Source organism: Citrus sinensis, chromosome 9 (assembly GCF_022201045.2).
Source record: "Citrus sinensis cultivar Valencia sweet orange chromosome 9, DVS_A1.0, whole genome shotgun sequence".
NCBI lineage: Eukaryota > Viridiplantae > Streptophyta > Magnoliopsida > Sapindales > Rutaceae > Citrus > Citrus sinensis.
Window position 1 is genome coordinate 15,595,638 of NC_068564.1, and position 27,115 is coordinate 15,622,752.

A 27,115-nucleotide genomic window follows, 5' to 3' on the forward strand; every position below is an offset into this window, starting at 1 on the left:
CCTCGATTACCTCCTCCATACACCAAGTGTAATTTTCTCGCTGCTATGCTTCGACCAAGATCTATGGCTGCCTCAACGAACTCTTTATGTTTGCCATAGGTAAATCCAGAAAGCACACAAATGTTCTTGAATTGTCTATTGGGAGTAGCTGCCATTGTGATACTTCTCGAAAAAAATTTGTGAGTGCTTGACAAAAAAGAAATCACATTTAAGAGTCTCGGTGATAGTGGGTCATGGTTGTGTATGAGGTAATATGTTAGTGTCAAATAACGCGTAAAGCACGTGGCTCGCAAGTCAAAAAGAAAACAGTAAAAAGGAAAAAGCAAACAGTAATAAAATTATTAAAGACAATAATGCAAACAATAAGACAATAGTGAAATAAAATAACAATAAAGTAAAAGGATATTTACAGGTAGTTGCGACTGTGGCTCACATCTTCCTCTGGTTTTACGTCCAGAAACGGCTTGAACGCCCTCTATGGGTCGAGGATAGGCTTCCTATCCAGTTTTCTTATAAACTGGCAAACATGGTCGTTTATAGTCAGATTCCCGAGACTATATCGTGCATGCTCTTTCTGGAATAATGGCCATAACTGGAGAATCGCTCCTTGCACATATCCACTGGGATGCGTTTCAAGAGACAAAAGGATATCATCCAATGACTCCTTATTCAAGCCATCCCTAATGAATTGAATCTTATCTTCCCTGTTATCAGACACCATTCCTAAAGAACATAGGTTTTTATTGCAACTCATTCTGGCACACTTATGACAAGCAACAGAAATTCTTCGAGCTCGTCGTTTTCTTGCATAATTTCCTTTACCACAACCAGGCATGTATGCAATAAATTTTGGAGGTAACTCACCTGCCGATCGTACTTTAGCCTCGATTAACCAACGGATGTCAGCAGGTATGTTATTCCTCATGAGTAATCGCATGCGTTCGGACCGAGCTTTATAGATCGTAAGGAGGGCATTCTGAGGAAGTGAAGGGAATCGCTTGTGAAGCTTCGCTAGAATCTCGTTTCTGTCCATACCTTCGCCTCAGAATATCAGTTATTATGGGAAACTGAAGTAACCGACTTGATTGTCACGGAGTACCGTTATCCGCCACTTCACCGGGGTAACAAACTAAAGCACACAAATAGAAAAACAAATTAAAACACACAAAGAAAATTAAAATCGTCCTCTTATTGAATTTACCTCAAGCTCCAACTGGATGTCGTAAACACTTCTCTCAATGTCTCTGAGTTGGTGTTCTAAACCCTCAACATAGGCTACTAACTCTGGTGGTTGTAGAGCCCAAATGCGATGTGTTTTACAAAATTGAATCTGTCTTTTGAGATGAGTTTTGACACGTTGAAGTGGTTTAAGAATGTTCAGGAGGAACGGTCTAAGTATGAGACTCATGATTAAAAATGATAAGAGAAAACTTAATGGTAAAATAAACACACTTATGCAAAAACAATTTCAATTAGCAAAAGAATAATAATAAAAAGAAAGAAAGAAAAATCAAATCAACGAGAAGAAAAAAAAAAATTCAATTCAAATTTGGTGGGTCACTCAAATTTATTTCGGTGTCTTCTTCATGTGGTTGGTACTCTAGATATGGCTTTAATCTTTGACCATTAACTTTAAACGTGACACCATTCTTTGGGTCTTTAATTTCAATTGCCCCATGTGGAAAAACAGTATGAACAATAAATGGGCCAGACCATCGAGAGCGTAACTTACCTGGGAATAGGTGCAAGCGAGAATTGAATAAAAGCACTTTCTGACCTGGGGTGAAAGATTTTCTCATAATTTGCTTGTCATGGAAGACTTTCATTCGTTGCTTGTAAATCTTGGCATTTTCGTATGCATCATTGCGAATTTCTTCAAGTTCTGCCAGTTGTAATCTTCTTTCTGAGTTGGCTTGCTGCATGTCAAAATTGAATTTCTTGATGGCCCAATACGCACGATGCTCGAGTTCCACAGGTAGGTGGCAAGCTTTTCCATACACTAGCCTGTAGGGTGACATCCCAATCGGGGTCTTGAAAGCCGTTCTATATGCCCATAAGGCATCATCAAGTCTTAATGACCAATCTTTTCTGTCCGGCCTCACCGTTTTTTCTAATATGTGCTTTATTTCTCGATTGGAGATCTCAACTTGGCCACTGGTTTGCGGATGATACGGGGTCGCCACTTTGTGTGTGATTGAATACTTTGTCAAAAGAGCTTTGAATGCTTTGTTACAAAAGTGGGCACCACCATCACTGATTATTGCTCGAGGGAATCCAAAGCGCGAGACAATGTTGCTTTTCAAAAATGCTATCACCACCTTGTGATCATTGGTCCTACATGGAATTGCTTCTACCCATTTCGATACGTAGTCAACAGCAACCAATATGTATTGATGGCCAAAAGACGGGGGAAAGGGTCCCATGAAGTCGATACCCCATACGTCAAAAATCTCAACCACTAAAATTGGATTTAGTGGCATCATGTTCCTTCGTGTAATGCTCCCCATTCGTTGACACCTATCACATGAAGAACAGAAAGTGTAAGCGTCTCGAAATATAGATGGCCAATAGAAACCACATTGTAAAACTTTAGTCGCTGTTTTCTTAGCGCTGAAATGGCCTCCACAAGCTTGTTCATGGCAGAATGAAAGGATATTCTGAATTTCACTTTCTGGGACACATCGTCTAACAATTTGGTCTGCACAATACTTGAACAAATATGGGTCATCCCAAAAGAAATTCTTTATCTCTGCAAAGAATTTAGCCTTATCTTGCTTGGTCCAATGCTCTGGAAGTTTACCTGTAACAAGATAATTAACTATATCAGCATACCAAGGTAATACTTCCACACTCATTAATTGTTCATCTGGAAATGACTCATTTAATGGTAATTGTTCTATAATTGTGTCAAAATGGAGACGAGAGAGATGGTCCGCCACAACATTTTCTGTCCCTTTTTTATCTTTGAATTCCAAGTCAAATTCCTGCAAAAGTAACACCCAACGAATTAGTCTAGCTTTTGCATCTTTCTTTGTGAGAAGATATTTAAGAGCAGCATGATCTGTGAACACAATTATTTTACAACCAATCAGATAAGATCGAAATTTTTCCAATGCAAACACTACTGCTAGCATTTCTTTTTCAGTAGTTGAATAGTTCAACTGTGCATCATTCAATGTCATACTAGCATAGTAAATAACATGGGGAATTCGATCAACTCTTTGTCCTAATACTGCTCCTACTGCATAATCAGATGCATCACACATGAGCTCAAATGGTAAGCTCCAGTTTGGGGCCTGAATGATGGGTGATGATGTCAACAACCGTTTTAATTTTTCAAACGCCATAAGACATGAATCATTAAAGATAAAAGGTACATCCTTAGCAAGTAAATTGCATAAGGGTCTAGAAACTTTGCTAAAATCTTTAATGAAACGTCTATAGAAACCAGCATGCCCAAGGAAAGATCTTACTTCTCTGACTGTTCTGGGTGGAGGAAGATTAGAAATGAGATCCACCTTGGCTTTGTCAACCTCAATACCTTTGCTCGAAATGATGTGACCGAGAACAATACCTTGTTTTACCATAAAATGGCATTTCTCCCAATTTAATACCAAGTTCTTCTCGACACATCTCTGCAAAACTAGTGTTAGATGATGTAAACATTGATCAAACGAGTCACCAAAGACAGAAAAATCATCCATAAAGACTTCAAGAAATCGTTCAACCATATCAGAAAAAATGCTTAGCATGCATCGTTGAAATGTAGCAGGTGCATTACATAATCCAAATGGCATTCTTCTATATGCAAATGTGCCAAAAGGGCAAGTGAAAGTAGTTTTCTCTTGATCTTTTGGTGCTATGGGAATCTGATTATATCCTGAGTAGCCATCTAGAAAGCAATAAAATTCATGGCCTGCTAATCTATCAAGCATTTGATCAATAAATGGTAAAGGAAAATGGTCTTTACGTGTGACAGAATTCAATTTTCTATAATCAATGCATACACGCCATCCTGTAGTCACTCTAGTGGGTATCAATTCATTATCAGCATTGGTAACTACTGTGACTCCTGACTTTTTAGGGACAACTTGTACAGGACTGACCCATGAACTATCAGAAATTGGGTAAATGATACCTGCATCTAATAGCTTAAGGACCTCAGTTCTAACAACTTCTTTCATGTTAGGATTTAACCGACGTTGCATCTCCCTAGTAGTTTTAGCATTTTCATCAAGGTGAATGTAATGCATGCAATCTACTGGGTTTATACCTTTAATATCTGCTATGGTCCATCCTAATGCTTCTTTGTGCTCTTTTAAAACATCCAACAACTTACCTTTTTGTTCGTCATTTAGGGATGATGAGATGATTACCGGCAGAGTACTTTCTTCTCCCAAAAACGCATATTCCAAAGTGTTGGGCAATGGTTTGAGCTCGAGTTTCGGTGGTGATTCTGATGATGGAATGAGTTGCTTCTCTGATGGTGCTAGTTGCTCAACTCTTGACTTCCATTTATTAGTGTCCATAGATGGTGCTGAGTCAAGCAGGGCGTTGACCTCATCAACCGATCTGTCAATATCAAAATCAAAACCAAAGTGAGTTAAACATGTTTGTAAAGGATCATCACTAAGGTTTGAAAGAAAAGTGTCATCAACTAATGCTTCGATTAAATCCACATCAACAATTCCATCATCTGCACTGTGAGGTTGTTTGGCAATGTTGAAGATGTTCAGCTCCATAGTCATGTTGCCGAAGGACAACTGCATATTTCCAGTTCTACATTGAATGTGAGCATCCGCAGTTGCCAAGAAAGGTTGGCCTAGAATAATGGGGATGTGCTTCCTTGAATCCTGTATTGGTTGAGTGTCAATTACAATGAAGTCAACAGGAAAATAAAATTTGTCTACCTGGATAAGCACGTCCTCCATAATACCACGAGGTATTTTTGTGGACCGATCTGCAAGTTGTAACACCACTGGAGTTGGGTGTAATTCTCCCAGTCCAAGTTTCACAAACACTGAATAAGGTAACAGATTTACACTAGCTCCTAAATCCAACAAAGCATTCTCAATTGTGTGGTTCCCTATACTACATGAGATAGTGGGGGAGCCAGGGTCTTTGCATTTTAAAGGAATTTTATGTTGGAGTATAGAACTAACATTTTCTGTTAAAAATGCCTTCTTTTGAACATGCATATTTCTCTTTTTAGTACAAAGGTCTTTAAGAAACTTGGCATAAGATGGAACTTGTTTAATAGCATCAAGCAAAGGGATATTAACACTTACCTGTTTGAAGATTTCGAGAATCTCACCTGTGGATTTTCCCTTTTTTCCTTTCGCTAACCTTTGAGGAAATGGAGCTTTCGGAACGTATTCTCGTGGGTTGGTTTCTTCTTTCTCCTCCGGTGATGAGTCTTCAACATTCACAGGTACAATTTGATTTTCTTTTGTCACCGGCATCTCCACTTTGTTGTCGACTTCCTTTCCTTTTCGCAAGGTCATTACTGCTTTGACCTCTCCATGCTGCTGTGGTGAACTGGTACTTGCTTCATGTACTCCTTTAGGGTTAGGCACTGGTTGACTTGGAAACTTACCTTTCTCAACGGTCATTGCCAAGGTCTGAACTGAAGAAGCAAGTTGTCCCACCATCTTCTCGAGGCTTGAAACTGATTGGGCTTGTGAGTTGAAGCCCGCTCTCAACTCATTTCGTAGTCCATCAATGGTGCGATTCTGTTGCTCAATCGTGGAGTGAGTAACATTCCTGAAATTCTGGAATGCATCCTCCCATGGTCTAGGTTGAGAGTGGTTCTGGTTCTGATTGTATGGTCTAAATGGTGGTTGAGAGGCTTGAGAAATTTGAGGAATTGGTTGCATTGGTGGAGCTGGAGCTGCTGGTCCATTCTGTTGGAGTCCTTGAGACCATGAAAAATTGGGATGGTCTCTCCATCCAGGGTTATATGTGTTGGAGTATGGGTTGTAATTTGATGGCTTTCTCATTACACCTATGGCATTGGCTTGATCTGAGTATGAGTCATGGTCATGTGGTTCTGTTGATTTAGCAGTCGATAACGATGCTATTTGTCGAGCAAGACCTTCAACCATCTCCTTGACTTCTTTGATTCCCGAAGTTGACTCGCCAATTTGAACCTCATTTACTCCTTTAATTCTTCTAGTATTCCTGAGTGATCGACTCCGTTGTTGGGAATTATCCGCTTGTCGCTGGAAGAATTCCCAAATTTCTGATGCACTTTTTGACATTAGCTCTCCTCCACTTGTTGCCATTAGCCATTCTTGCACATTTGGTAGTAATCCCTCCAAAAAGTATTGACATTGGTGCCATTTTTCGTACCCATGATGTGGACACTTCAAGAGTAGCCCATTGAATCGCTCCCATGTTTCGAAAAACTGCTCGTCCTCTCTTTGGGTAAACTCCGAGATTTCCCTGCAAATAGCATTGGTTTTATGCACTGGGAAATATTTATTCAAAAATTTTGTTACCATTTGTTCCCATGATGAAATGCTATTAGCAGGCAATGTATTAAGCCATGAACGAGCTCTATCCTTTAAAGAAAATGGGAATAATCTGAGTTTAACATCATCGTCTGAAAAATTCTCATATTTAAATGTTTGACAAATAGCATGAAAATCATTCAAATGATTATATGGGTCCTCATTTTCTAAGCCATAGAATGTGGGGAGACAATTTAGCACACTAGGTTTTAGTTCAAAGCTCCTAGCAGCTACATTTGGGTATCTTATGCATGATGTGCTCAAATTAGCTAAGGGACTAAAATAGTCCTTAAATGGCCTCTCCTGTGGTGCTTGTAAATCCATTCCAAATTTATTTTTAATGTGCTTTTGTGTGCGAATTGTTTTCTCAAGTTCAAGGTCTATAGGTTCAAGATTAGGTAATAATGACCTACGACCATGCATGCAAAACAAATAAAATAAAAATAAGGATGAGAACAAAACAAATAAAAATAAAGAAGAGGGAGAAATTACGATACTAACCTTATTGCGCTATTAAAACCTTTCTATAAAAATACACAAAAACAAATACATGAAATAAATTAACTAAAAATTAAATTAATAAAATAAACAAAAAAAAATTACAAAGAAAAATAAATTGAAAATTAAATTACAGAATTTTAAAGAAGAGAAAAAGGAAAGAAATACTAACCTTTAAATGTAGATTCACTTTTTTTTTCTTTTTCTTTTTTTTTAATAATTAAAAAAAATACAAGAAAACAAATAAAAGAAGTTATTCACAAAAATTAATTCTATGAATTAAAATTACTTACCTCCCCGGCAACGGCGCCAAAAACTTGTTGTGCAAATTTTAATGTACTCGCAAGCGCACGAATCTGTTGTAGTGTAGATCAATGGTGACGAGTGTCGATCCCACGAGGAGGTGGATTTTAATTATATATAGAATTAATTTTGTAAATGGGTGGTTGGAATTATGGTGGAAATGATTTGAAATATGCTACAACTTAAATTAAAATGACGAGAATAAATTCTAAAATTGGTATTGAAATGGCGAGAAGAAATTGAAGAGAATTCTATTGAAATGACGTACTTGGGTATCTGGATCCGTATCAACATGCATCATGGGCTAAATAATCCGTATTAATGCCAATTAAATCATGAGGGGGGAATCCACACCTCATGAACCACGCTCTAATCAATATGGTGCTAAGGGCTTATCGTGCCAAATAATAATAACCTTATACTAGAGAGCCGGTGTAACCAAGGCGGTATCTAGACAAGACTATTATTATTTGTCGACGAGAAGTCAAAACATCCACAAAAATTAGAGGGGAAGAGAAAATAAATTTACCAAATTAAGCCCATGACACATGTTGAGACTTCACCTTCAACCCAAGCTTGAAAGAAAATTAGCCACTCATAGTTGAACTAGGGGAAAAATGGAAATTTATTAAAATACGAAGAAAATACAAGATGGAGAGGGAATTACAGAAAATGGATCCCAAAAATGGATTCAGAGATATCAAATTAGGGGGGGGAGGCCCCCTTTTTATAGATACATGGAGTAAATCATGGCCATCGGATTAAAAACAGTTTGGACGCTCAGGATTGCGCCACGTCATCAGTCAACAGTCCACGGTTTGACCACGCGGATGAACAGTAACACGGTTTGACCCGACTTTGAACAGTAACGCGGTTTGACCCGGATGAACAGTAACGCGGTTTGGTTGAAAATAATCATGTGTGATGCATGCACCGTACGCGAGATTTTTCGTCTACTGATATGCTGCCACGTCACCATCAACAGTACATAAGAATTTTAGTCCAACAGGATCGTGACACCTCATCAGTCAATGCCACATCATCGGTCAATGCCACGTCATCATCCGTCTATGTGAACAGTGTCGTGAACAGTAACGTATACAGTACCGTACACGTGAATAGTACCGTACATGTGAATAGTGCCATTTTTCCTTTTATGCTCCTCCTAAGGTTTTCGACCGTCCTGAGTTCAAAAGTGATGTCCGTTTTGCCGTCTGATCTCTCCTTTATTGTGAAATGACTATAATGCCCCTAAAATACATAAAATACTTAATTAAAATAAAACACATGTAATTAAATCACAAGAAGGTTAAATATATAAAAGTAAGGGTTGTTAGTAAGACTTAAAATGTAAAATGACGGTTTTCTCCTTTATAAATATGCATTTTCTAACACTCAACAACTAGATTCGATGCTGCTTAGCAAAGAATCATAAAAAAAGATGAATCGCCCATCTCTTAGGATAGCAAGGATAGAAGTATCCAAGCCTTCTTTGGTTAAGGGTTTTATTCCTACTTGAATAAGGCCGATGTGAATATAATTAAAATTCTTTTCTTTTAATTTCTTTAAAGAATGCTCAGAAAACAAGTGAATTGTTTCAAAAGGTTTTGAAAGAGTTATGTCACGTTCTTCAGTCTTTATAATATAATCATTCTTTAAAAAATCAAGCTTTTTTGTTTTGTAAATCTTTTCTTTAGAAATTTTTGGAAGTTCCCAACAATCAATTGCTTTATCAAAGTTCTCAATAAAGAATTCCTCTGAACTCACAACATGCTTTGAATCACTAGTCTTCCCGGAAGAAGAGCTAGAAAAGGATGATGTTCTACAGTGTATAGGATCCATGGTTAAAACCGTATGGTTAATCTTTAGTTTGGTCAAAATGGCTACAGGTATGGGTTTACAGCCCTCAGCGGAAAACTTATCCTATAACGGGACTTACTACCAGTAAAAATTCACCACAAAACAAAACTTCAAAATTAAACACAAGGCTTTAAAACAAGGAAACTTTAAACGATAAAACACTTTCCTCCCCTTGGCTCTGATACCAGAAGGAAATATTGAGCAACATTGCAAAAAAGAAATCAATGATTTGGAGTCAAAGGGACTCATTGTCAAGTCAAGGTCCCCATGGTCTTGCGCCGCTTTTTATGTAAATAAAAATTCTGAAATTGAAAGAGGTGTACCTAGACTTGTGATAAATTATAAGCCCTTAAATAAAGCCTTAAAATGGATTAGGTACCCCATACCTAATAAAAAGGATTTGCTCCAAAAATTGTGTTCTGCTCTTATTTTTTCAAAATTTGACATGAAGTCTGGTTTTTGGCAAATACAAATCCTTTCCATTGTTTTATGCATTACAAAATTTCAAAGTGATTTATTAAATCAAAAATTTTTACTTAGAATTGACTGCAAAGCTGCAAAACATGTTTTAGAAAAAGATGTTCAAAACATTGCATCAAAACAAATTTTTGCACGTTGGCAAGCTATTTTAAGTGTTTTTGATTTTGATATTGAATTTATTAAAGGTAAAGCAGTTCTCAAAGACACTGGTTCCCAAGAACCTTCCAAAGAACCCCAGTCTTATTATCAAAGCATTTTGGAAATAACTGAATCAGTTAAATTCAAACATTTCTTTCTTGACAAAGCCCATCCAGAACCGGCTTATTCCACGGCCACAATCCTCAAAGTATTGAGCCCAAATCAGTGGGGTGACCTACTCCACAATTTTAAAACCTTCCCTTTAAAAACCTCCTACAACCAACCCTGGAAGCCTCTAAAGCCCAACAGACCTTCCTAACCCAAAAATCCAAAGCCCAGTCTCTTTTGGCAAGCGCCAAAACGGAAGATGAGTATTTCAAAGCCATGGAACAGCTCCTCGCCTCTCGATCAAAGTCCTCAGCTGCAGGTTCCTCTGAAGATGAAGATGAAGATGTTGATGATGATGAAGAGCCTTTCATTTCTCTCGGAGACGATAATGAAGATGACTGTTTCGGCATTTTCTCTCCGATAAAGCATTGTAAATAATTATTTGATTATTTACTTAAAAAAAAAAAAAGAAAAAGAAAAAGAAAAAAAGAAAAGAAGTTTTTTCGGGTGGTCCCCTGGACACAAGTGAGAGCGCACATGTCTCTTCACCCGTATTGTACGTATTTCTGTACAAAGTATCTACTATTCAAAGTTACGATCCATTTGTTACTGTGCACTTAAAAACCCGCTACAGTGAACAGTGCAGAGTTCCAGATGTTACTGTGCACTTAAAGTCCCGCTACAGTGAACAGTTTAAAGATTTTGTATATAAACCGAGAGGAAGACTTAGACTCCTCAGGTTTTTCATTTTCTCTCTTCAAAGCTTCTCTCTCTTCTTCTCTTCCTTCTCTCTAAAACCTCTCTCTCTCTCCGAAGGGTTCCAAAGAAGTTTTTAATAAAAATTATTTTAATATAAAATTATAATTATAAAAATAATTGCAAAATTTTGGAATTTAATAAAAATCCCCTAAATTATTAAAATTTTAGGATTTATTCTTTTAAGAAATAAATTCAGTTATTTTAATAAAACTTTACAAAATTATAATTTTTTAATAAATAAATTCATTTATTTTTATTAAAATTTTGTAAAATTATAATATTTAATAAAAATAATTATTAAAATTTTGTAAAATCTAAATTTAGTAAAAATCAGTTGAGCACCTCTATTTGAGATTTATTTTTTATTAAATTTAAAGATATTTTTATGATTATAATTTTTTATTTTAAAAGTTTTTATAAGATAAAATAGTCTTTTAATTTATTTAGGGGTAAAATTATCATTTTATTAAAATTATTTAATGGTGTTAATGTAAAAGTAGTTAGTTGATACAAATGTGAAAAGAAAAGTGGCGCAAAATACATGTTAAATTTTTATAATGGTTAGATGAATATAAGATAAAATAAAAATGGTGCAATGATAATTTTCCGTAAATAAATTCAGAAAGGAATCTTTCAGCCCAATTGACTACTCCTACCACTCAATTAGGCGCCTTAAGTCCTCAACCCAAAGGAAGTCTTATGGTATTGTAGCTTTTACGGACGGTGACGAGTGCCAACAAACAAAGATAATAAACTACCGCGTTACTAATTATAAAGTCGGCAATTACTTTTCCAAGCTCACACCTAAGCTGTATTATTGTTGGCTACATGATTATTAACAAGCTCGCATCCTTCAAAAACCCGTCCAAACTGGACTTCAGCCGGACCTATACTTTCCATTAGTTTTAAAATAAATTTTTTAATAACGTAAAAAAGTGTAATTAAAAATAATTATTCATAATTGAAACAAATATTTAACAAAGTAAAAAAGTCTGCGTTAAAACTATCATTACATAATAAAATAGTGATCTAACACACAAAATATTAACAACACAATATAATATATCACAAATTCTAATAAAAAAACATAGTGTCTGATATTTTCAGTTTTTTTAATTTGATTTATTTTTTTATTGATAAATTAACCGCCTTCAACCTAGTATATTTATTCAGCTCATATCGACCGGACTTCTGGGCCACAAGCCAGGACCAACCAAAACTTTTTTGCCAACCCTGGCATCAAGAGCCTTCATAACAAACCGGACTCCATCAAAATACAAACTCCGTTACTAATCAAGTGTCTTCGTTAGAGACGATACACAGACTTGCCTTGCAACGAACTCATGCAGGTACCTCATTAACAGCACTCCATATAACATAAACACTATTATCAACACCACCACCACCATCTTTGACTCACATTCTATGACGACTAGAGCTACAGAAGGGAAGAAATCAAGATCGTGTTGACTCAATTGCTATCATGCTTAGTTTTATGGAGGTATCATGCCTTGCTATCAAGACCATTGGTGCTGGCTCCTGCTTTGCCATAGAACTCTGCATTTGCACCACAAACAAAAGGAAAAAGACCACATTCAACCAATCAGAAATGTTCATTTAGAAGGTAACATCAAAACCCCCAAAAAAGTAGAACCAATTGATATTTGTATCTTTGCCAACTTACAGCTGACTTTGCTTGCTCCAACTTGTTTATCTTCGCAAAAATGTTGCCATAGAACTGCACATCTTTCTTATTGTATTCTCTCACTTTCTCCTTCAACAACTTGTACTCCATTCTCACACCCCTAACACCAATAAAACAAATTCATGTAAATACACTATCAAAGAGAATAAAAATTTCATCGTATGAAAAAGGAATACGTACCAGCCGGCTTCCAAACTGCAGCACAACACAAAAACTACACATTTTCCAGTAATCAATTCAGTTCTGCACAATTTTTGTCTAACTAGCATGCATAAGCACCTTGCCCCACAGACACTAGTTTGATCATTGGTCTGTTTACGACCTGTTTACCTTTACAAAGCATAATCAAGGTAACCATCACTCCATAAAACTTAAATAGTGTGCCTCCAAGAAACTCCACTATTTGGCCGCAGGTGCAAACTCTAAATGAAGACACTAAGGACATGACCCTTCACATGTACAAATTTCCTTTTCCATGTATTTTGTGGGGAGCAATCACCTAAATGCAGCACTACTAAAATATATGGCAAGGGCATCACGGACATGAATCTTCCCGTGCACAAATTTTCCTGCATAATCCTACATTTGACAGTCTCAACTTATTCGCTCCAACAGTTCTAACCAATTAGACTATCCCAGATGGGATAACTGTATCTATACTTTTATCCATAAATAAGGAAACTTCAGGTTTTTTTACTTTTCATACTTTTTTTTTCCCAATTTTCATGTTTCTGTTAAACGACATATGAATAAGCACATCCATCACCATCAGATAACAAAAAACTCAAAATAAGTTGAGAAAAATCAATTCCACACGTGTAACACACAAATGCAGCACCCTAATATTGAAGGTATTTCTCTAATCTTTACTTTATCAAAAATGAGAAAAGAGATGGACACAATGTTATTTTATCCAACACCACCACAAGCAGTGAACAACATACCTATTGTCTGGATCAATTTCAAGTGCCTTTTTGATATCCAGCTCTGCCAAGTCAAGATCAACAAGTTGAATATAGGCTTGCAACCCTCCTATATAGTGCCTTCACATTCTTACTGTCAAGTTCCAGCACCTTACTACACAATTTTTCAGCCTGCTTGTACTCTTTAAGTTTCAGCTTGCAAGCAGCATTGTTCAGATTACACGTAATTTTCAGAACCTTAGCCTGCTGCTTCTCCTCATCGCTGAAAGAAGAATCATACCCTATATAATTCACTGCCTGACATCAGGAGAAAATTCTCTTCAGTAATCAAATGAAAAAAGCACAAAACTAAAACAAATGTGCGTGAGCATAAATGTTTCCACACTAATATACCTGCTCATATCTCTTCGAGGCTCTTTCATATTTACCAGCCTTGAACAACACATTTCCTTCCTCTTTCTTCTTTCCAGCTGCTTCAATTTTCTCCTGAGTATTCATGTCCCAAGATTCTTTCTCCTGCAGCAATGATGTTATAATCTGTCCTCAAATGGAGAAACACATTCAAAAGGTAAAAACAGATTACCACCAGCTAACCTTGATGAAAGAAACCAGCTCAACTTCATAGAATAAAGTTGAATTTGCAGGAACAATAGCTAATTCTTTCTCAGAACTACATGAGCCAAATGCATACTCTGGCTCAATGGTAACAAGGGCGACCTCCCCTTTCTTCATAGTCTTAACAGCTCTGTCAAGCCCATCAATTACTTGTTCTGCACACAAATGACATAAATAACATCAGGCAAGAACCACCAGACTAGGGTTATCTTCTTCCGAGAGAACGCATTCAACTTTACCCTCATCTATTTTAAACTCAAACAATGGCTCTTCGTCGTGACCCTTCTTCACGAACACAGTCCCATCATGCAACTTCCCAATTAATTTCACTGCAAAAGAATAGGATCAATGACAAAACTTGAGCTTTACAGGTATTACAAAATTAAGTAAATGAGAACACGAAGCTCCGAAGTCTTATTACCTTGAACCACTGCACCATCATTTGGTTTTCATATCCATCTCCCTCCTTCAAAATCTTTTTCAAGACCTTCTTATCCTTGGTAATGTCTGAAACAGTTTTCCAGGAGACCATCTCAAGAGTTATATGAAGGTTTGCATTCGAGGGCACTGCATCTTCATCACCTGTTGCCGGCCTTCCATTCTTCCCAAATGCATCTACAAGAAACAAAAGTTAATATTGCTTCAAATTGTAGCACAAAATGACAAGTATTGAAGAATCAAACTCACATTGTGGTTTCACAGTCAATAGCACCTTCTCCCCCTTTTTCATTGTTTTGACAGCTTTGGCCAAGGCAGCACAGAAATATCCTGCAAGGAAAGCAGAGACAATATTAAATTAGGAACTTCTTCAACAATGCTTTTATGATAAAGGATCCAATGGACTATCAAATAAAAGACATATACCATCTCCAACAGTAAATTCGACTCCATCAGATTTTGAAATAAGTGTTCCATCTTCCAGACGAACTTCATACTTAACTGAGCAGAAACAGAAACAATAACATGTTAAAAGAGCTAATAATCACTTTCCTCAAGTCTACAGTACTGAATGAAGGAAAGTAATAGATCGATGATTACCAAATACTTCATCCAGGTCTTTCGGATTCTCCCATTTCTTCCCTTCCACAAGTATTTTCTTAAAGATTCCTCCATCCTTGCATATATCCTTGACACTTGTCCAACCTAACAACTCCACATCAAACTGAAGCATTGCATTTGGAGGAATAGTTGGAGGGGATCCAGACTCTCCATAAGCCAGCTCAGGAGGTATGGTGAAAACAGCATTCTCACCCTTCTTCATGGTTTTAATACCCTCATCCCATCCCTTGATCACTTGTCCTGTAATTGTGGTTAATTGTGTTTAAAAAAACAGCCCTATCCTGCCTGACTTAACATTAACAAGACCAATAAATAGAATAAAGCATACAAATAAATTTTTTAGCCATGCATAATATTTTTTTTCTCACTGGCAGTAGGGTCTCTCCCTGCTTTGATTGACAAGTTGCAGTAATCAAAACAACAAAGTTGTAATATTTATAATACAGTTTGCAAAAATATTTTTTTAACTTCTCATGCATTTTATAACCATTTTGATATTCTAACACTCCCATAAGATTATTGAATTCATATGGAGATGATAAGAGAATTTAGATAATGTATCAGTCATACAAAATAGACAAGCTTCATTAAACAATGAGTAGATAAGGATGATGATGCATTGTCTAATGATATAATTTGCTACCTAACAAAGAAATGTGGTCCTATTTCTTCTCTAGCATGCTCTATTTCTTCATGAAATGCATAAAAACCTTCAATACGTGGGTTTGGGCAATTGATCATCTATTTTATCAAGTACATATGACCAACGTTTATAAATTCCTGCCTGTCTACCTCTAATTACTACATAAAATGAAATACCTTCTTTCCTTTTTCAAAGAGTTTTCCAACTTTTTGCTTATTATTTCTGAACTTTGTCAATTTTTTCCTGTGAAATTTTCTACTACCGTATTTATAAGGTTGTTTATAAAATTTATTCTTTCCATATTTCTTATTCTTTCTAGATCTAGGCTCATTATATTTTTCTAAATTGATGTTTAATTTAGTTTCTATGCTTTCCCTCCAGAAGCCGAAGTAAATAGAGCCGGCAGTGACTGATTAAATATAAATGTAGAATTTCTATTCAAAAGAGAAACACTTCAAATTTAAGTAACAATAAGACATAGGAGCTAATAATTGTGTTACTTCCAGTCGATCATGTTATCTTCGTTCATGAATAAGCCAAGAGGTACAGGAGAAGGCATTATGGTGATATTCCAAACTTTTCTGCAAAAGATGATACCTTAAGACAATACACTATTTTTGGTCAAAAGCATCTCATCATGGAAAATCTGTTCCTTTATTCATTCCAATTAAAAGTAGACAACTCCAAGAAACATGTAGAATACTTGAATAAAATCATTAGCTGCAATTATATAAACCCAACCTCACAATTAATACATCAATATGGAGATTCAAGCACGAAAATTACATTGGCCAGGCTTGAACTTGAAAGGTGTTTCGCGATCTCGGCTAGAGTCAAACTTGGTTCCATCAAGCAAAGTCCCAGTATAATGAACTGCCGAAACTAAAGCCAGAAACCCATTAACACAAACACACATTGCAATGCAAAACAGAAACAAACACTAAATATTCAATGAAAAAGCAAAGTGTAGGATATGAGATAATCGTACCTTCAACTTCATCGCCAGAAGCGGGAGTCTCCCACCCTTCACCTTCCTTGAGGAGCTTCTTCTTGAGCCCATTCTTGCCGATCTCCTTCTCCTCACCCACCGTAGAATTGGGCTCACTGGGTCGTCATCTTCTGGAATGTCCATGTCCATGTCCATCCCCTCCTCCATGTTGCATGTAGTTGGAAACTCAAAGTCATCATCCATGACAACACAACTAGATGAGCTTGACACTTTTAGAAAAAGGATGCAATGTAAAGATCACTTGCTTTCTGATTCTGCAACTGCGAGTTTGCGGCAACCTGCATGCAGGGATTTGTCTGTGGTATACCCCAAAAATAGGGTATTTGTCTAAAAATACCCCCATACTTAAAAATTATCTGCATATGCTTTTTTTTATGTGCAGTTACGAAATTAACCTAATGAAAAACCTAAATCAACCAAACTACCACAACCAATTAACAAAACCCCCAATTCTCTCACGAACAGAACAACGTCTCCTTCAACCCTTCTTCTGAATTTCTCTTTCTCCATTTTACAAATCTCTGTAATTTTACAACAATTCTTCTACACGCTCTAGCCGAAACGCAGCAAAACAAGTAAATCGACGGTGCTTTTGTGCAAACCAGTAGCTGCAATTCCCCCACTCTCCTTCAGCGTCTCATCTTCCATTTTACAACAACTCTTCTGCACTCTCATCGAAACGCGGCAAAATAAGTAAAATGAGAAAAATTGAAGGTAATTTATCAATTTAATATCTGTGGAAATGTTAGGTGGGACTAAGATTTTACTTTCCATCCATGAGGAGTATATGGCCCGGTTAAGCGAATTGAGTTTTGAGTGAATGCAGATGGCAACGTGTACATTTTGTTGTTTTGTTCGTCTCTATAATTTCATTTTTATTTAAGTGGACCACATTTGCACACACAGCAACTTTCTCTCCTTGCAAGGTTCTTGAATCTTTAATTCTTTTTGGGCAAATTACACATATAAAATGCACATCAATTTCGAATTTGGTGTCATTTCTATCGAGAAATAATCAACCCAACTTCAATACTTACAGTTGAGAACTAAGACTAGGAGTTGTCTTGAAATTAGTTCACGAAGCTGTGATAAAGTCATTGAACAAATTAATTGCAGTTTATTTGATTAATAATGTTAGATTAGAAAAGAGAAAAAGAGGAATAACTTGTGGTTTACAAATTTGTCAGGAAAAATGTTTTACTGCCAAAATGTGTTTCTGTTACCAGTATTTTGAAATTGGGAAGTACTTCAATGTTGAAATCACAATATGAGAACTGAGATGCCTCTGTATAGTACCTGCAAATACTTCAATGCTGAAATCACATAAAATAGCCATAACTAAAGTTGATTCAGGAGTTGAACAGTTCACTGTTGATACATCTCACCAATTAATTTGTTTATATTTTTTTATTGATTTCGTTTAATTAATTGTATTCTACTATGTGTAGTCTATGGTTGTGATTTGCAGCTCAATTTCCTTTTTTTAGTTATTATAATCTAACCTCCAATGCAGTTGTGTAAAGAATTTCTTTACATGACTTTTACTATGGAGTCGTGTAAAGAATTCTCCAATGCAGTTGTGTAAAGCATTTATTTACCTAACTTTTACCCCGAAGTCGTGTAAAGAATTCTTTACACAACTGCTGTCGTGTAAAGAATTTATTTACCTGTTGAGTAAAGAATTTCATACACAACTGCTGTCGAGTAAAGAATTCTTTACATGACTGTTGTTGTGTGATGAATACTTTACTCGACAGCAGTCGGGTATGAACATTTTACTCCACTATATTCGCATAATTAGTTCTTTACTGGACTGTAGTTTGTAAAGAATTCTTCACTGGACATGCGTTGGGTATGAACACTGTATTTCCAATGTTACAAAAAATCTATAGTTTATATAGTAGACTGTAGATCAATGCATGTTTTACTCGACTGTAGTCGTGTAATGAATGATTTACTCGACTGTAGTCGTGTAATGAATGATTTACTCGACTGTAGTCGTTTAATGAATGATTTACTCGACTAGTATGTCGTGTAATTTTTATGATTGGTTTAAAATATATTATTATGTAACTTTTCAATCATTTTATATATTGATTGATAAATGTTTTTGTATTTATGCAGATGGAACCGAAGATCAAGGAATCTGAATACTTCAAAGCAAAGATTTCAAATCGATCATCACTACAGGCAGTGAAGGACATTAAAGATAAACTCTCTGAGGCGCAGAAAAATATTTTCAGGCGTTCTTGTTTCGGTCATTTTTTGGATGTGAAAGAGTTAAAGTTTTTTGCTCAGTTACTCCACAGCATATTATTGAGAGAAGTAAAATTAGATGAAAATGCAATGTGGTTTAGGATCGGACGAAAAAATATTCGATTTTCATTGGAGGAGTTTGCCTTTGTGACAGGCTTAGATTGCAGTCCATCGTATGAGCCCGATACTGAAAATAATGATGATGATTACACAATAGTTGATGAGTTCCTAGATGGAAATTGTGCAATCACAACACAAGAACTTCGTACAAAGTTCTTGCAGGCTAAGTCAACTGATGACATGAAAATGGTCAAGCTAGCCATGTTGTATTTTGTTGAGTCCGTGTTACTTGGAAAGGAGAATAGAAATCATATAAATGAAACTAATGTACTCCTTGTGGACAATTTTACCGAGTTTAATGAATTTCCTTGGGGACGCATTTCTTTCAAGATGACCATTGATAGTTTGAGAAAAGGCGTTGCAGAGCGTGTGGCGAAGCCTAAGAAGAAGTCAACTGCGGATTCTAAATACAAGGGAGCAACGTATAGTGTACATGGTTTCCCTCATGCTTTTATGGTAACAAAACTAAACTAATTTATTAATCACTTATTGAGTATTATCTTTCTATTTAGAATTTACCAATTTTTTTGCTGAAAATAAATTGTGTCAATGATTATACAGGTGTGGGCATATGAAGCAGTTTCCGTCATCGGTGATAAATGTGCAAAGCGTTATGGTGATTTATTTCCAAGGATTTTGAGATGGAAATCAACAAAGCCTAAAGAGTTTGAAGAGATTCAAATGAATGTATTGAATAAAAAAGCCTCCAGGATGGTTTTCATAGAAAAATTACATGCTACCGGAGATGTCGAGGCAAATAAGCATTACATGAGCTATTTTAGTGAAGATGAGTGGTTTGAAGAGATCGGTGAAGAGAATGATAATGCTATTGAGTCAGATAGTCATGCAGAAGAAAATCCTTCACATGAAGATAATGAATCACATGATAGTGAGTTAAATAGTTTTGATGGTTTTCCTGATGATAGTGATTCAGATGGTGCACCCACCTCCAGTGGTCCAAGAACATTGCCTCCAGAACATTTAAATAAATCAACATCAATACCAGCTGAGGTCATAAAAAAAAAGGTAAGTCACTGTTCTATTAAACTATGCTGTAATTTATGCCATAAATTGTTTACTATTTATGCATATCTGTTATGAAGGGAGTAAGTAACAAAATACTGCGATACTAACTTATTTATTATCCAATAAGTTCATTACTTAGTAAACAAAATACTAAGTTGCAGCCTATTTATGAGCATCGACTTTGGAACTTTTGATTTGATTGCTTTGTTGTTGTAATATTTGTTTCATTTTCTATTGAGTCAAATGATTTTAGTTTATGGTTATTTGTATTTCTCAGTCCTCGAAAATATATATTTGCTTCAATATTTTTGATACACTACTTCATTTTCTACTATACACGACCACAGTCGGGTAATAAATACTTCACTCGACTGTGGTTGTGTAATGGATACCTTACATGACTGTACACGACTACATCAAGGCTAATATAATATTTTGAAACTTTTTATACATGTCAGGGTAGTCCATCTCAACATGCCTCCCGTGCGTTTGATGGTTCTATTCTCGAGGAAAAGGTTACTCATCTTGGTTGTCGCATTCAAAACATTGAAGAAAATATTGCCAAGATGGAAAATACCATGAAGAATATGGACACAAAGATTGATAACATTGAGGGGAAAATCGATCATATTAACGTGATCGACAATAAATTGAGTAGGCTTATTCAGTTACTTGAGGAGTCTTCAACCTCAGAACCTCAGGGGGTTGATTTTAAGGTTTGATATATAAAAATATTAATATTTTTCATTTAATATATATGTTTATTTAATTAGCTAACAATTTGGTTGTTATGTCTACAGCCTATGAACGATCCCATGGACGTCGCATCGGGTCAGTCACCTATGCAACAATCTTTGGAGACGCTTGTCAATATTTGTAGTACAGAAAGGGCTACAGACATGATGACGCCAGATGATTCGCATGGTACAGAGGGGGATCCTATTATCGTCTCAACGCAAGAAAAAGATTGTAGATTTGTGTACAATTTACGGAAGAGAAAGGATATGAAAACTTCCACTTATTTACGGACACCGTACACTAATCCTTTAAAGAAGCCGCGAGAGACGACAGATGTTGAGGTGCATCCTCAAGAGACAAAGAGCTTCGAAGTGTGTCCCCTTATACTCGAAGAGGAGTTATTGGAGCTGCAGCGATGGATGAACAATAAAAATGATAAAACAGAGCCGTGAGTTATCTTATATTATGATATTAATTTTTTTTAACTCCAGATAATTATACTGTATGTTTATTTAATAGTTTTACTAACTTTATAATTGATTATATGCAGTAAATATATTGATTTGACTCTTATGGAGGTTAACCGTGAATTTTTCCGTAAATTATACACACCGGACATGTGGCTGTCTAATCTCGTAAGTCATAAAATTTGTTGTGATTATTACGATAAATATTTGTAATTTTTTTTACTTATTTCACCCTTTATGTTTAGCACATCGACATTGGCTGCTACTACTTAAGGAAAGAAATATCCAAGGCTCCGACTCGGAATGGACAAGCTTGTGCCATTATGGACAGTAATTTTCTGGTATAGTCATTTTTCTGTAGCCTACTCCTTAACTTCTTAGAATAATAACAGCTAATATATTATTGTTAAATTTTCTAGAATAATTTGAGAGACAGACACAAGGTGTATCTGGGAGACCCAGATAGGGTGTGGGAAAAGGATTGTTACTGCATTGATTATGCTAATGGTGCAAAGTTGGATTGTGCCACTCCTTGGAAAAATGTTTCCACTGTAAGTTTCACATTTTATGTTTAGTTAAACACATTATCATATGCACTGCAAGTAGATACAAACAGTTACTGCATTTCGTAGATATATTTGCCGTTACTTGTTAAGAATATTGTCTGTATTTCGTAGGTGTATTTGCCAATATTCATGAATGATCATTGGGTTCTCGGTGTGGTGGATATACTTGGGGGCAAGATTTCTATTTATGACTCTATGATAGATTTAACAAAGGATTCAGTTTTGGTGAGACAATTGCTGCCTGTTGCAGACATGATACCTCTAGTACTTCAAAAGATAGAATATCACGAAACACATCCAAACTGTAGTGAGGTTATATCAAAAATTCCTTGGCCCATCGTGCGAGTGCGTGACATCCCGCAACAAAAATCAGGGTATGTACTATATATATAATGTGTTTTGAACATAATAATAAGAATGATTTCTTTTTAACAATTGATTTATATGAATTTTTTTAGTGGCGATTGTGGAGCATTTTTGTTGCGGTACTTGGAGGTCCTAGCCTATGGACTTGATGTCAATTCATATTGCCAACAAGATCATGTTACACAATTTCGACAAGCCTTGGCTGTAAAATTATTTAGGCATAGGTCATGGAAAAAAACTTTGTTGTGTCATTTTTTGGACTATGAAATGTAATAGTTATGACGAGGATGTTGTTGATATTTGATGTCATTAAAGACAATTGACAACATTAATATATTTTATTTCTTTATTAATTATATTAATGATAGATAAGATAGTTTGTACAATCTATGTGATATATAACAGGATTGCCATATATGCACAGGGAATACACTGTAAGAAAATACACGACTGCAGTCGAGTTTATGTACAGATACACGACTGCTATCGGGTATTTAGAAATCAACATGACAAGCTCTCTGTGACAAAATACTCGACTGCAGTCGGGTATTTTCACAGATACACGACTACAGTCGGGTATTTAGAAATCAACATGACAAGCTCTCTGTGACAAAATACTCGACTGCAGTCGGGTATTTGCACAGATACACAACTACAATCGGGTATTTAGAAATCAACATGACAAGCTCTCTGTGACAAAATACATGACTGCAGTCGGGTATTTGCACAGATACACGACTGTAGTCGAGTATTTAGAAATAAATATGACCAGTTCTGTAATAGCCAAAATACATGATTGTACTCGGGTATGTGCACAGAATAAAAACTCTTTTCAATCATTAATTATATTAATGACACAATCAATATAGATTTTAAACATATCAAACTTCAAATAAATGACACTAACTACATAAATAAGTCGTAATACAATAGAAGTTGTTTAACATTCATCATAATTTTTTGGCATATTCAACCCAAAAACGCGGTCCATATTTTATAAGCATCTGGTCACCTCCCTTCAATACTTATTCTTATAAAGCCACACAAACACGGTTATTCATCTGCGAAACAAAAAGGTAGAAATTTATCACTAAATATGAAAGATATTAAAAAAATAAAAACAACAAAAAATAACAAGTATATAAGGTTCATAGTAGTACATGTGCTTGTTTATGTTTCATTTGGTCTAACTACATGCTCATTGTTAGACAGTGGGATTGGTGCACTGCAAGTCAGTCGATTATGTCCTCGAGAACCACACCTACCACACTTACGGCGCAACTTCTCTTCGCCTTGTGATGGTATCCTAATTTTTTGTGGCCGACCCTTTTTCCGTTTTTCCACAGGGGGCAAAACCTCATTACTTTGCACTTCTTCTGAAACCTCCCATTCTTCTTCTGTGCCAACAGGATATATTGTTTCTGCGTATGCTGCAACTCATGCTTCACTGGAATAGTAACGAGAACACATGTCATATACAGACAATGTTTCTCGATACCTACAAACAGCTAATGCATGTTCACAAGGTAGTTGATCGAGTTGAAATTCCCGACAACTGCATGTCTTGTCAAGAATGTTGACATGACCATTAAGGTCACCATCTTTAACAATAAACTCATACATATTTAGTGTCACCACTTTATATGTACGAGAATTCTCAGATTTTGTTAACAACTCCTTTTCAGCCCATTTTGTAAGTCGAGTATGACAATTAACTGCCTCTTCTCGCCTATCACAAAACCACTCCCATAGCTTATCAATGATCGAATCCAATAACTTGTGAATGGGCAACTGTCGGGGGTTTTTAAGAACAGAATTCATGAATTCTGCTATGTTTGTTGTCATAATACTATAACGCAACCCATCAAAATGACAACGAGCCCACTTCTCATACCCTGCATCTTGAAGATATTTAACAACTCTTTCATCGACCTTTTGTATCTCATTCATAAAGTAATTAAAATGTTGTGGTCGATAAGCTTTTGCAGCTAGTTCAACAATTGCACCTACCTCGATTTCTTTAAACTTAGCTCGTAAGTTTTGCTTTAAATGGTGCGTACAAATACCATATGCAGCATTTAGGAATGCGATGTTAACATTCTTTTGGATACTTGGGTGCCTATCAGAAATGAAAACCAAATTAGAAACTTCACCTATTGCTACTTTTAACTTCATTAGAAACCATCCCCATGATGCATCATTCTCACTGTCACCAACACCAAATGCAACAGGATAAAGTTGATTGTTACCATCAAGTGCTGTCGCAATGAACAAAGTTCCTTTAAATTTTCCCTTCAAGAACGTGCCATCAATTGCAATGACTGGCCTTATTGATGAAATAAATCCATGTATACAACCCCCAATTGCCATAAAAAAATATTTAAAGTTATTTGCATTGTCAACTTCAAGAAACGTGCAGGTGCCCGAATTTTTCTTCTTTAACATTTCCATGTATAAAGGGAGTAACTTGAATGAATCCTCAGGCGTGCCTCTAACTTTCTCCATTGCATATTCTCTTGCTTTCCATGCCTTGTGATAACTTATTTCATACCCAAACTGTTTCTGAAAATCTTCTTTGATATCATCAGGCCTATATGAGGATGAAGCACCATCAAACTTATGACAAATCTTATGTCCGATAAGTTTAAATGAAGCATGACGATGATCTCTCTTACGGACATCAAGTGCACAACTATGGACACTATAGTACTTTGTGATTTTAAACATATTCAAACTCCCAAACTTCAGAGCACGAAGTCGCCACTTACAAGTATCGTCAACACACTTAACAACAAGAATATTCTTCCCCGACTTGAAGGTTTTAAACTCAAAATTTTTCCTTAGAGCTTCCATAAAAAGCACTTGTTGCAACTCTTCTTTCGAACTAAACAATTTTTTTCCCATTAACCAATCACTATCACCAACAATTTCCGTAGATGGCAAGTTAATAGTATTAGAATGTGAGTTATCAGTGTCGAATGAACTGCTGCATGTAAACAAATTAACTCTAAGCATATATCTATTATTGGAATGTGCTACATTCCCCAGTGTTGGATCACTAACTGTTATCCCATCAACATCATCATGAACAATAACATTCACATTTTCCTCATTTGACCTTCTATCATTGGGTTGTGTTTCAGGAACAAATTCGAATATTGACTGATCTTCAGCAACAAAATTATTTGGACTGAAACATTCACCTTCAACATATGGCTCAACATGTTCTTCTGGACATCTATCTGGCCCGAAATTAGGGTCCACATGAGTAATAGGGGTAACCAAAATCTGTTTTCTTTGGTAGGTAATGCAAATAGGAATCTTCAACTCAGCTCCACTAATTGTTTCCTCTAGAAAATAATCTACATCATCATCATTCATAATTGGGACGGGCGGCATTAGATAGAATGTTTTGAACTTGAACTTCATTTCAATATCAAATTCAGAAATATCAATACAAATAACCCGAGATACTTTTTCTATCAATTGTGCATACGTTGTAGAACGAGGCACCATGATCCCTCTTGCCTCCGTACCATTAAACCTATAATGGTCGTTTTGCTCAATCCATTCACCACAAAACATAATAGGCACACGTACTGAAGTCATTTCCTGTAATAATACAACAGTTGATTATACAACAAATACAAAAATAAAATCAAACAAGATTTATAATGGAGTGTGGATCTGTCTGCCTATTTACACAACTGACGTCTTGTAATTGATAGTTTACACGACAATAGTTGTGTAACTTGCTAAAATACACAACTATAGTTCTGTAAACAGTCAGATGATGTATTTAATAAAATATAACTGTAATCTTTGTACTAACAGAATGCTAAGTGTCATAACAACTACTATATCTTTCAAACTTGCACGATTGTTGTCGTGTAAATTTATACATACATGACAGAAGTCGTGTAAGTTGCAAAAATACATGACTCAGTAAATAATCAAAGGACGTATTTCTTCTTAAAAAAATGTTGGGATCTCATACCAATTGGAACATTTTACATATATATACAATTATAGTATGTAAATTTATACGTACACACTAATAGTCGTGTAACTTATTAACACACACGACTATAGTCCAGTAATAGTAAAATGATATATATAGTGAAAAATATATATTTTTTGAACCAATAGAATGATAAGGTGTCATAATAATTGAATTTTTTTTGCACATTTTCACGACTACAGTCGCGTAAATACATACATACACGACAGCTGTCGTGTATGTCGGGTGCAGAAAAAAAATTTGACAACAACTTCAGGTTTTAACAAATGTAGTTATAAAATCCATCAAATAACAGTCATATGATGCAAATGCAATGAAAATATGAGTTACTTTAGTGTTTATCACAAACCAAACAAAACCCTAAAAATAATATAATGTCAACAAATTGAATAGATAGCTCAAAATAAAAAATAAAAAGTTTCAAATACCTTATTCATGGGATGAATAATACACCCAGCTGCAAACAAAAATCTCAGTGCATTAGCTGTTTGTGAGTGATTTCCGATTTTGAGTGTAGTGTGAGTTTTTGTTGTGTGGAGTTAAAGAGTGAAGTAAAGAGTGTTGTGAATTGTGTGTGTTTTATATTTTTCTTTAGGGACATTTTAGACAATGTACCACATACAAAGGCATATTTAGATAATTTTCAAGTATGGGGTATATTTAACTAAATACCCTACTTTTAAGGCATATTTAATTAAAAACCCCCTGCAGGGCTTTGGAGGTACAATGGAGCATTTTATAAGAGAGAGAGATTGAAGAAGATGAGTTTTGGTTGAGGGTCTAGAGAGTTTTGAAATTTGACACAAATGGGTGGTATTCCGTACTCTTTTTATTTCCAGAGAGTTCTAAGATCTATATCTACATCATTTAGGATCCAATTAACTTTGAAATTTAACAGTAACCTATGGTAACAAGGTTTGGAGATTTTCTTTAATTATTTTTT

At 35.7% G+C, this 27,115-nt stretch overlaps 1 protein-coding gene and 1 pseudogene across 1 annotated transcript; one reads left to right on the plus strand and one right to left on the minus strand.

The window, feature by feature from the left end:
* Positions 1-11,892: 11,892 nt before the first annotated feature.
* LOC102619372 (peptidyl-prolyl cis-trans isomerase FKBP62-like) lies at positions 11,893-16,890 on the minus strand (annotated as a pseudogene).
* Positions 16,794-23,461, plus strand: LOC112496141 (uncharacterized). Its single transcript, XM_052434027.1, has 11 exons — positions 16,794-16,913; positions 18,737-19,444; positions 19,550-20,014; positions 20,473-20,730; positions 20,815-21,200; positions 21,303-21,387; positions 21,465-21,560; positions 21,639-21,770; positions 21,897-22,159; positions 22,244-22,355; positions 23,360-23,461. The coding sequence occupies exons 1-11, from the start codon at positions 16,794-16,796 to the stop codon at positions 23,459-23,461; spliced, it is 2,727 nt and encodes a 908-aa protein (XP_052289987.1).
* The last annotated feature ends 3,654 nt before the right edge of the window (positions 23,462-27,115 follow it).

Coding starts and splice junctions, on each gene's coding strand:
- LOC112496141 (XM_052434027.1), top strand. CDS start 16,794: ATGACAACACAACTAGATGAGCTTGACACTTTTAGAAAAAGGATGCAA. Junction 21,201..21,302: donor AAAAATGATAAAACAGAGCC/GTGAGTTATCTT, acceptor GATTATATGCAG/TAAATATATTGATTTGACTC. Junction 21,771..21,896: donor CTTGGAAAAATGTTTCCACT/GTAAGTTTCACA, acceptor TGTATTTCGTAG/GTGTATTTGCCAATATTCAT.